The 12,044-nt window shown below is 43.9% G+C and overlaps 1 protein-coding gene across 1 annotated transcript; it reads right to left on the bottom strand.

Moving 5' to 3' along the window:
* ccdc92 (coiled-coil domain containing 92) lies at nt 1–7,034 on the bottom strand. Its single transcript, XM_071515048.1, has 4 exons — nt 6,903–7,034; nt 3,391–3,568; nt 2,598–2,639; nt 1–809 (listed from the first exon to the last, which is right to left on the bottom strand). The coding sequence occupies exons 2-4, from the start codon at nt 3,524–3,526 to the stop codon at nt 1–3; spliced, it is 987 nt and encodes a 328-aa protein (XP_071371149.1). The 5' UTR covers nt 3,527–3,568; nt 6,903–7,034.
* Between the last annotated feature and the right edge of the window lie 5,010 nt (nt 7,035–12,044).

Here is a 12,044-nt window from a genome sequence, read left to right as displayed (position 1 = left end):
TTAAACTGTCCTGTCGGCCCCTGAGCGCTTCCGCACCACCTTCCCCCCGTTGACCTGGTCCACTGCCAGCGTCTCCAGCTCTGCCTGTGGCGGGGCCAGAGGGGGGGTGCCGTGGGGGATGCGGTGCGCCACGCCCACATGAGCCCTGTGCTGACGGTCCCGAGCGGGGCTGTGGCGGGGACTGGAAGAGGCACCTAGGGGAGGGACGGGGGAGCGCTCGGAGGCGATAGGGGGGATAACGGCGGGCCGCTCTCGCATCACCTGTGGTTCGGGAGATTCTCTCCCGGCCTGCAGGAAGGGCGTGGGGTCGGGCATGGCGTCTACCGTCTCCCGGAGAACCAGCCGCCTGCCGTCCGGACCGAGCCGGTACACCTCCGTCAACTCCGGGTGAAGAGGCTGGGAGAGGCTCTTCTTCATGCGGCGACGGGGCGTCTCAGGCTGCCTGTCCTTGGCCGGCGGAGGGGTGGGTTTGTAGGAGGTGACGGGGCTGACGTTGGGGCTGGCCTCGGAGGAGCTGCCGGCTAACAGCTTCTTCTTGGTGGCGTGGAGCTGCGAGGTGAGGTAAGCAATGGTGCTCGCCCTCTGCTCCAGCTCCCCGGACAGAACGGCCAGCTTGTGGCTCTTCATCTTGAGCTCCTCCAGGTACTTCTTCTCCCTCTCCTTGATGGTGTTTTCCAGGACGGAGATCATAGCGTTCTTCTGCTCCAGGTCCCTCAGCAGCTCGGTGTTCTCCTCCTCCTTCTTCTTCAGCTGGGCCTCCAGCTCCTCACATCTCCTTTGCAGCTCCCTGCAACGCGCCTCGCTGCTGTCTGCATACACAACACCAAGCAGTTAAAACAAATGTACACACACACACACACACACACACACACACACACACACACACACACACACACAAAAACATGCACAGCGAAATACACACCCACAGACACACAATAATTGGGCAAAGATGCAAACCCAGACACACACATATCCCTAAACCAGACCAGCAGGCCATTAGTACATTAAGTGCAGACACTGACCATGGCAGTCTGTCAGCTGATGTGAGTGGGGGAGAGAGATGCTGTGATCCTATGGAGACTCATCTGCAGTGGGCAGAGAGCTCCACTCTCATATTTCAGCTCTGGTAGACAGCAAGGGCACAGCTCTCCTCTGACCTTCATCACTGTTTGCTTAATGCTGCCCCCACCCAGTCCCACCCCACCCAGTTATAGCCTATACAGCCGTCTCTGTATATGTGCCACCCTAACCCTGGAACAAAATACAATTATGTACTGTATATCACAATGTTAGAGAGCAATGCAATCACTAATCTGAATCATACCATCTATCCAAAACTAATGACTACATGTACAGACTGGGCTCTTTTCTGCTGTTTCCCTGTTGGTGTAAACAGACCAGGCTTTCGACCTTGTCTGGTTCTGACAGTCTCCTATCAAAGAAAGGGATGGCCAGGGAGATGATTATTGCTTTCCTACCAGTTGAGGGGAGGGGGGTGCTGTCGTAGCTGGAGCAGCTCAGCCCTGCTACACTAAGCAGGTTGCAGTCTGTGCATTAGTGCTGTGACACATAATCTCATTTCCTGCACTGCAATCTCTGAGTTGTCCCACACTAACCTGACAGTGTGACGATATTGCTCAGACCCGGGCCGGCCGGAGCCCATTCAAAAAGGCATGTTACAAAGCACAGCCTGCATGCTACTGTGACCCCGTCGAGACGGGACATGTGTCCTCTTCAATTATACAGAAGATGTGGGCCATCAGAAACCGTTGATTAAATTAGACCTATGCCGACAGTCTTTCTAGTTTTCTATCCATTGTCCTTTGCTCTAGTTTGAGTATGCAGCCTGCCAGGGCCTTCCTGTGTGTACTGTATCAGCCAGACCATGGACAGTGGAGCTGGGTCTGAATCAGACCAGTGTTGTGGCTGCATGTCAAGGCCATGGTAACGTGGGGGGAGGGGGCTGTGTTCGCAATTGGCAATGAGCGGTGGGAGCTAAGTCCCCTGAACAACAGGGAGTCCCACAATGCTTCCTGGGTGGGACTGTGTTTCCAGGATACAGCCTTGGTCTTGGGCACTGACACAGCCCTCCATTTCTGCAGAGACACTTATTTATAGCCTTAACTGTTTTAGGGTTGTGGCTGCCCTTGTGCACTTTCACTGTTTTTAACTGGTTGTGTAAAAGAAGACAAAACCATATTCTGAGTTGTTACTACTGTATATAAATATCATTAACAAAGTGGGTGAAAATGTCAAAATGAAAGAGTTTGTAGAAGCAAATGAAGCATGCCTCTATCGATCTAGGCTAATTTACCACAGCTTTCTCATCAGTATTGGAGCATGCATAAAATGATGCTGTCGAAATTGTTATATCAATCTAATAAGAGGAGCACTTTATAGAACAGTGATTTCCAGATGAAACCACAGAGAGAGGGATCACACTCTGACAGAACCAGAGTTGAGCATGGTTAACAGTAATTCAATTTCTGCCATAGATTAATGTCGTTATCGGCTAATCACTCTAGACTGTGAATGCTAATGTTAAAACTGAGGTGTGTGAGGTACTGTATGTGAAGCAGGCCTATGGCAGGTCTTACCTGAGGGATCAGAGCTTCTCACAGTCAGCTCATATGTCAGGTCTGTGAAAAGAGGAGAGGGTCACATGTCAGATGAGGGTACCACAGGGGCTTGGCTATCAAACAGCATGCTCCTCAGACAGCCTAGCAAGCAGCAACGCTTGTTTAGGGACAGTGCTGGTCTTTCCATCTGGCGGGCTACTCTCTAAACAAGATTAGTGAGAGTTCCAGGTCAGCTTAGTGGCAGGTTAGCCAAGGATAGAGGAAAATCAGGGCTAAAGAATAGATATATATATTTCTTAGAGTTGGGTAGCCACCCCTCTGTGCTTCCCTGTATGGTAGAGCATATCTATTACTGGTGGGAAAGATCGATCATGGTTCTGCTTTCTTTCCTCACCACAGTGCAGGATGTGAGCCACTGATGGTTGAGTGCATTTCCCATAAGCCATCATATTCTCCCTAAAAGGTGTAACAGTAGCACCACACCAACTTACCAATTTGTGGTCCCACAAATTTTTCTTAGTATACTTTATCATACTAAAAACATGAACTCTAGACGCAAGGATTATATCTCATTTTCTCTGGCAGTGGAGGTAATTTTTTGCTGTGTAGACACATCACTGCTGATTGAAGAGAGAGGAAACACTGCAGTTGGAGTATTATTTGATATCATTTATCATCATAGCATAGTGCAGTGGTGTTTTCAGATGTTCTATGTGTTTTCATGATATATCCTCTAGGATATTTCTTTTATGTGCCAGTTTTGTGCAACAGCATGAAGAGATGAGAGGAAGCTACTTTGGGGCATCTTCACCTGTGCAATGCTGTTGTAATCTGCGGATCTCTGCATGTAGCCCTTTCAGTGTATTGGCGTGGTCCTGCTGGAGGAAGAGCAGGTTTTTCTGGGCACTGTGCAGCTGATTCTCCAGGGTAACGTTGGCTGATGCCATGGCTGGCTATGTTCAGACACACCGGCCTTTACGACCGGTCTTCTGCAAACAGAGATGACAGAAAGGGGGAAGGCGAGACAGAGGGAAGGGAGATAGAGACAGAGAGTATAAACAAAAGCAATCCCATCTGGAAATCAGGCCGTTAATTCTCACCCTTTCACCCATAAACATTCGGGTTTGGGATGTGCTCCAGCTTTGCTGTGTCTGCTAGTGAAACTGGCCAAGATAATCTGCTTTAGATGACAGACTGAAATAATCACTATTAGATAATACCATCAAATCCGTCCACACTGAAGGCCATTTGCCAATTCAAGTGACCAAACCAAAAGTGTTAAAATTATAACCTTGATAAAAAAGACAAAAAGAATGACAGGCATGCTGTAGAAAAAGTCAAGATGCAGCCTAATTAATATGCAGGGTAGTGATGTAGGGCTATCATCATTAATCAGGCTTGGCCAATGCTAAAGCAAGGCATTTTCAGAGAGAGAGGCAGAGGGGCCATAAATAGGCCCACTCCTTTGTTGCTCACTGTAATTGGTAAACAATCGCTGATGTCGAGTTATTGATTTAGCATCACAGAGTAGGCAGTCTGGGCCTTCAAAGAAAACACTTCTCAGGGGTAATACTATAATTTATCAACATCTTGCTGTATTTCTTTTATTAGGACATAAAAATAGTGCTCTTCAGCATGGAAGTTAAAATGAGAAATTAAAATTAAATTCTTACATTGGCAGGTATTCAAATGGCAAATAAGAAAAGATAAGAAAAATTCAGGTATATAGACTGTCATTTCTGAATTAAACTGTTCGGATATCCTGTAGCATAGCATCTTCTCAACTGGTAGTCTACTAAAACAACAGACGACAGAAACAAAGCCCATGTAAACAGTATGCTAGAAAAGCATTATCTGTTTCAGTGCCCATAGCATATTGAGGATGATGAAAAATGAACAATCTAAAAGAAAAAAAAATAAACCAAACACAATCTGATACACATCACAGTGACACAGGGTGTGGCATGACGGCAGCCAGTCTCCAGCAGCCCCCCTCCTTTCCTGCCTCGCCCCGTTTCCCTCCCTCCTCCCCTCACTGGATGCCCTTGTCTCCAGAGCCGAGCCAGATAGAGAGACCATCACTCAGCCCCATCGTCTCCACCCTCTCCAGACAACTGTACTGGGCTGAGAGTTGAGAGCACATTGATCCCTGCGCCACACATCCTGAGTGCAGAGAAAGCCTCCCCCCTGCATACATTAGTGTGCTTCAATAAAACATCCCAGAGCTTCTCACTCTTACATCATCAGCTTGCTAACATAAATAATATATTCCATGGCACCTCTCCGGACATGCTCCCCAGTTTGAGCAGTTGCCTAAGTGAAATTTTCTTATTGTGTACAGTACAGAGAAAAAAAACACTGTGTGATGACCTAAACACAGCTGGGTAATCACAAACCCAGCCGGTGGTGTGTCATAACGGCTAGAGAGATAATCTATAATTGATGAGTAATCTGGAGCCCTTCCGGTAAACCCTGCATGACAAGCATATCTCTCATCCCAGCCCTTTCCTAGAATAGCTTAGAAAGCTTTCCATTTGGAAAAACATGACCACAGCAAACTTCACCATCAACATGACTGAGGCTACACCATGGAGGTGACAATGGTACTACAGCATAACCCAAGTACAAAACTTTTCAAATAAATAGAAAGAGAGAATAATTATGACTGTCTCCCTTAAGACATGATGTGAGGGCTAACACAAATGATGTTGGTTACTATGTCTGATTCTTCATATAAAGCTTACTGTGGAACCAGGGTGATACGTCCTCCTACTTTTTCAAAACCTTCACATGCTTTCTGTGTCTTCCATTTCCCAATACACAAACCAGCATTTCCCCACACAGAGTACATAAATAATCAATGAACTGCAGCAGCATGACACACTAGCTACCATCCTCAGCCACAACAAGAGCTTAACAGTCAATGCCCCTCCTGTAATAAAAGCGGAGAAGCACTTTCTTTGCAAACAAATCGCATAAACTTCATCTTTGGATTTGACCATGACAACTATAGCTTGTCTTTGCATTTCTTCACTTCATTTTGTTGCTAGTATTATGGGGAAAGATGTATTTAAGACCTATGTACTCATGTCTGCACATTGCAATAATTAACCTACTAATCGCAAACGTTAAGGCTTCAGGAAATTTAAATGTCTAAGCGTCTGACATGTCAATAATAATGACTGTCAAACTCAGATAAACAACTGAGGACGAACCAAAACAACCCTTACAAACACTGGCTACAGTTATAACAAGATCGAAAGCTACATGGCGGCAGAGAGGCTTGATACTTTCCACGGCACTTTCAATTTCAGCACCTGCATTGCGGACAGCACCCCGTATCCACTTTTCACAGTAAACCATTGCTGGCACTGGCAGTTGCTGCAAGAGGCAACATCACTTCATACAAATGTTGTCAAGCTTCAGCCAGCGAGATCATTCAGGACATGACCTTCTTTATCATTTCAAATCAAACATGTATGGTCGTAAACAAGGGGCCTGGCGAACGGTGCTTATAACGTTATCCTTGACTCAAATCCTTGAAGTCAAAGCGTTATCGTCTTCAACATAGACCACTTTCCTTGTTGTTTTATACCTTGATATAGGAAATACCATCACTGAACTGCGTATGGTCAACATAGAGGCTAACCTAGTAGCTAACGTTATGGATTCCTGCTTCTGAAGAGGGAGGAGCTGTCCAATGTCAGAAGCTGCAAGTAAGCTAGCCCGATACGTGCAGTTCTCGATTGTATGGAGAAAACGTCACGCCAAACTCCCTCGAAAAATCTGTCAATTTAATGTTTCCTTGCTCATCAGAAAAACTACAGAAATGATAGAATGTGAGTGAAGACATTTTTGGCATCGAGAGGGTGTTCTGGTAAATTCGGGAAACGTTCGATCCACGTAGCAGCACTTAATTTAAATAAAACCCCAACTTTTACAATGGGCTCACATTGCCCGCTACCGCCCTACACGGTGTTGTGTTACTTTGTGGAAGAAGACAGTGCCAATAACATTATAAAAGGCAATAACCCAATATGAAAGTATAAATATTATTGATATTAATTTTGTTTGGTGTATTGGATGTATGCCGAATTGAAGAATGGCTCCTAAAATAGCTAAAAGATCTGAAGTTATGTTCTAACCCGAATCTACGTTTTCCGATAAGCAAGGCAACATTCAATTGCCATATTTTTTGAATGGCATTTGGCGTGAGGTTCTCTCCATAGAGGAGAAGTACGTATCGGGGCCACAAGGAAGCTAGCTAGCTGAATAGCTAACGAGCCTAGAATAGCACCTTGCCGTGCGGGGTGCCCAACTTACCTTCTCACTAAAAACACACGGCCGTCGAATATCTTGTAAACAGTTGTAAAATGTCGCTGAAGAGGCTAGCCACACCGGCTAAGTCCGTTCCACCTTGCTGGGCATGTCGGTGATGCTGTCAAGGGCTCGCCTTGGTTGGGTGAGAGCGGAGGGCGGCTGTGTCAGTTTCTTCTCATCTCCCTGAGCTACTAGACAAAATAAAGCGATGCATCATGGGAAATCAGAGAAAAATGATAATGAGATTCAAGCAGGAGTATTTTTAAATACTTAATTCACCATAAGCACCAAGAACTACACGCTGTATTCAAAGAAGCGCATTTCACCGCAAGCCACTGTAAACATGTGGATAACGTTATATGAGATGAAATGTTGAAGTATGTTGTCAGGGACGTGCCACAGCCCAGTCGTTACCAGCGTCGTCGCCATAGCAACAGAATCTGCCACCTGTTCATTAGTGATACATTCACGCCATCTAGCGACAGCCCACGAATACAATAGGTAAGATGTTTGAGAATTGTTTTAAGGTTACTCTAATTAGGTGTCAAGTCTAACGTCCCCCGTGTGCCAAATTGGTGATGTGAAGTAAAACATTTAAAATGAAAATGAATTAACATTGTCTGACAAAGCTCAGCTGACAGTGGACAGTAGAGGGGAGTGTTGCGCTTCAATGGCCGTTTGAATCAACAGCCTACTGTGTTCACTCATTCACACACTCACTACACACACACACACACACACACACACACACACCTCTTTCCAGTCAGCAGTCAGTTGCCTTCTCAAGATACAGAGAAAATTAATCATCATTTGTTATATTTTGCATATAAATGGATATTTTCATAATTTTGATATATTTCACATTCTATCTGGTTCCAACAACTTCTACTGTTGTTATTTTGCACATCCTCACCATACTGATACTAATCCGTTATCTTCACATTTTCATTGAAACATTTCTACATAACATGTTCTAATGCTGAAATTGTTTGTGTATCTTTACAGTATATACAGCCCAATTAGCACTATTCATGTTTATATTCTATTTTTCTTTGCTGTAACTTGTACTATGTGTATTTACTGCTGCAGTAGCTCAATTTTCCCACAGGAATCATTCAAGTTTCATTTAATGTTATCTTGTCTTAACTGATAACGGCACTGTTGATTCTGTTGCGTTTCTGAAGTATGAAAAGTCTGAGAACAGTAGACTTTTCATATTGGCCCACTATTTCACCTTAAATTATGTCTGGCAAGAGGAATTCCACAGTGGCACGGCTACTGCGTAAAACGATACGAACCAAAAACAAAAGAATCAATTTTTATACCCAACCTGAGAAAGAGTCTCAAATAAAAGAAGAAAATATCTCATGGAATAAATGGGATTATTGTCCACCTCCAGAAATATTATTTTTCGGAAGCAGCCTTTAATCTCTCCCTGGCTTTGGTGTGTTTTTGATGGGGATTAAATTCTTCTCATTTCTTTATTTTTAGTGGTTCTGGCACGCTTCCCAGCTGCCTACAGTATATTGTGGGGGGAGAGAGAGACCGACCAACCAGCAGAGGGGAAGGTAAGATATCCTTGCCCCGGCATAAGTGAGGTGAAAAATAATTCCCCAGCAGAGACTCCTACCTTCCTTGTGATTTGTTTTACTTATAGACTGCTAGAGTTCTCCATATATCATAACAGGTAGTAAAACAGCTCTATGAGAGGAGAGAAACTAACCAAGTAAAACAAGCAGGGTTGACTTCAGACTCCTCCTGTGCCTCTAACCGGTTTACAGTCATTGTTTTCTTGGCCTTTGCCTACGGGTGATCCGGTGCAGGGCAGGATCCAGCTGAGAAATGCCCTTCCCAAAAGCTGACCAAAGCTCCTCTCCCACCTGAGGTGTCCACAGTGGGATTTCCTTTAACAAGCTGGCGGGCCTCGTAAATGTGTCGGTGATTTACTGCCCACCGGGTCTCTAGATTGATATTCTGTTTTTTTATGAAGAAGGCAAGGAAATACATTCTTTCAGACACTGCTAGATTCAGAAATGTTCCAAGTGATGCCTTACAGACGGTGGTAAGGGTGCTGGACGCGGGCCCGAAACGTCATAAGTTATACTGCTGGGAAAGTAATAGAGTGAACTATTATGCTTTTGTTGCAACTGCTGAGCGTCAGTCACAGATCCAGGAGAGTCAAAAAACAAACTTAGAAGGAGAAGTTATGACTCTTGAATGCAGCTAGTGGGTTTCTAGCTGCTAGATACTGACTGACCAGATATAGTCAGGTCTTTGTCAAATACATTGAATTACAAATGAAATCTAAGCATATGGCAGCTGGACTCAGATGTGGCACAGTTTTACTGCCCCTGCTCTGACAAGCTGCCAATACCAACACTTCTCAGGTTGTAATAGTTTTACAGTTATTATATTGAGGTTGGCAAGGCAAAACGCCTCTAAAACTCAGAAAACCTAATTTAATTTTCCAAGACCTTTTTTTATTTTTTATTTTTCTATACAAAGACAGTCATAATCACTCCAGTGTTGAACTGAATGTGTCATTTATGTGAAAACTTCAAAGCAAGCCACTGACAGCGCAATTACATTAACTTTAGTTTTAGAATGGAATATTCAATACTGAATATATCATAATATTGAAATACAGTTGGACTGAAAAGACTATATACAATCACTTGCCATCAGAAAAAGACTTAATAATCAGCTAGAACTACGTGTACAGGCTTGCTTGCATTCATGCTGACCGTCATCATCCCACACACACACACACACACACGCACACGCACACACACACACACACACACACACGCAGGGGGGACAGCCCTTCTGGTAAGGCTGCTCATCATGTTTTAGCCAGATGTTCAGTCTAAAACAGACATTTGAATCTCCCTTCTATCAAATGGTAAATGGCTCCAGAGACTTTCGTATTTGCATTTGCTCTTTGCTCGTGTGGTATGGAAAGTATTTGTCCTTTTATGTCCTTTTACAGAAAGCTATAGTATGTAGGCCAGTAGCATCTGGAAAACACAAGGAGCGTGAAAGACTTCATACATGAACATTTGAAAAATGAGGTCTGAATGTGTGAAATGAGTGCTTAGCGTAAAGGTTATTTCAACAGCAACCAGCTTTTCTGACACAGTTTTGTATCCTCCAATTAATTCATGACAAATTTACTAGCTGACAGAACATAGGTGACATGAGGGAGGAAATTATGGCCAACATGTTACATAGGGCCCACATGGAAAGCTCTGTCATGGAGTCATTACACCACCATTGCCAAACTTCTTTGCCCTTTATTCTAGTAATGAGGGTGGACTGCAGGAAACTGTGCTTTCTATACAACTTTTTTTTTTTTTTTTTTTTACAGTTTTTACAGTCCAGGGAGAGCAGTGCAGTCTATGCCATTTAAAGTGACACTTTAATTACTAGTGGTTAATGGACCACTAACACCAGACTTTGAAGTGGCTGTAACTCAAGGTGCCCACACAGCCAGCCTCTGCAGGAAAAATGTGTGGTATGGTTACTCTATAATGAATCCTTCTACACATACTGGTACAAGGCTCACTATGATAAGACACATAACTCAGCTGAAATGAACAAATGAAACAGAAAACACGCGGGGTTCACAGGACAAATCAAAGGAAAGCAAATTATGGAAATAGTGTAGATTATTCTGTCTGAGAGTCGAGCTATTTTGCCAACTAAAATAATAGTTTGGAGGCGTAACAAAGGCAACGTATGAAGTGAAACAAGTGAGTATGTCAAGACAAGGACCATTCTCTTTTCATTTTACGAGCTAATGTAAGCAATGTTTGTGAGGAGCATATGTTTGAATGAAGTCACCCTCGAGGACGTGGCTGTGTTTTGGCAGTGTGATGGGTCTGGCCATGTGACAGAATGAAAAGAATAGGGATTAAAAAAATCAAACAATGTGATGTGCAGTGTCCACACAGGTCAGTCTTGGGCTGAGACAATAAGATGCCTTGCAAACTCTCAATGACTACTTACAATATGATGATTTGAGCCAAAAATAGTTAGATCCCATGGTATTTCTGGCATTTATATTCCATACCTGGCTGGATTTAGCTACAGCATAGTGTTGGAAGTGAGAAATAGTTTGTGAAGAGAGGACGGAGATATAGATCAAATTTCATTGACTAGTGCTAAGCTTTTGGTCAGCAATCCTTCATCAGGAATATTCATATTTTGAGACAGATGCATTTTGCTGCATTTTGCACTGTGGCATACAGTGGTCACTCACAGTTATTGTTGTTGTTGCAGTTATCTGGTGCATTTGTATATTCATAAAGGTAGTGTATGGCACCAACATATAATCTCCTCTCTGTCCTCTCTGCACTTCAATCTGGACTAATGCAGTGCAGTGGTAATATGAACTGGGTATACAGCTAAGAGGAGATTTGTATATCATAACCCTTTCCTATTTGTTCCAGTGTAATGATTCTGATAGGTGGGCATGCTCTAAATGCACAGAATAAAAAGGTGTATACCTCTGTGTGCCTCAACCACACTCCTGGTCTGAACAAACCCGTGCTTGAGGCTAACTTGGGTGGAAAGGTAATGTGCAAACTCTTTGTTTGTGGTGGACACAATCCTCTCAGATTATCACAAGTTGGTAGGCTACCAAGAGAGAAGCAGAAGCAGACATGCCTTTCCTGGATTCAGAGCAGCCATAAAATCCTCCAGGCTCCTATTTCGACCACCTCAGCCATCCACTCTGCACCACCATAATCACTGCTCAGAGATAGAGCTCAAAGAATCTCTGTTTTTCCAGAGAAATAAGAGACTGGCTGTAGGTTTTCACTGTTTTCAATAGAAATATTTGATCCTCGTGTCTAGTCACAATAAGGACGAGAATTCTGCTGACGTTTCATCTGCCCGCTTTTATCCGTTCTCCAACCACTGTTGGAGTATCCAAACATGAGCGCTCAGCAGTGTGAACACTGGGTGTTCAGAGGCAGAGGCATGGTTGTGACACCCCTGCATAATGCATGGGAGGCTGGCAGACTGCTGAACCTCAGCTGCCAAAACATGCATGCCCAAGAGTACCTAAGTCTCATTTATATGTACCAATATGCCTCAAAAAAGGCTACGAAAAAGTAGCAAACATTCGAGAAATACTGCGAC

Source organism: Centroberyx affinis, unplaced genomic scaffold, assembly GCF_046629955.1.
Source record: "Centroberyx affinis isolate AG114_WGS23_722 - 3 ecotype Tasmania unplaced genomic scaffold, CSIRO-AGI_Caff_v1 ptg000297l_1, whole genome shotgun sequence".
NCBI lineage: Eukaryota > Metazoa > Chordata > Actinopteri > Beryciformes > Berycidae > Centroberyx > Centroberyx affinis.
Note: the sequence above shows the minus strand (reverse complement) of the source record. Positions and strands in the feature narration are given on the sequence as shown.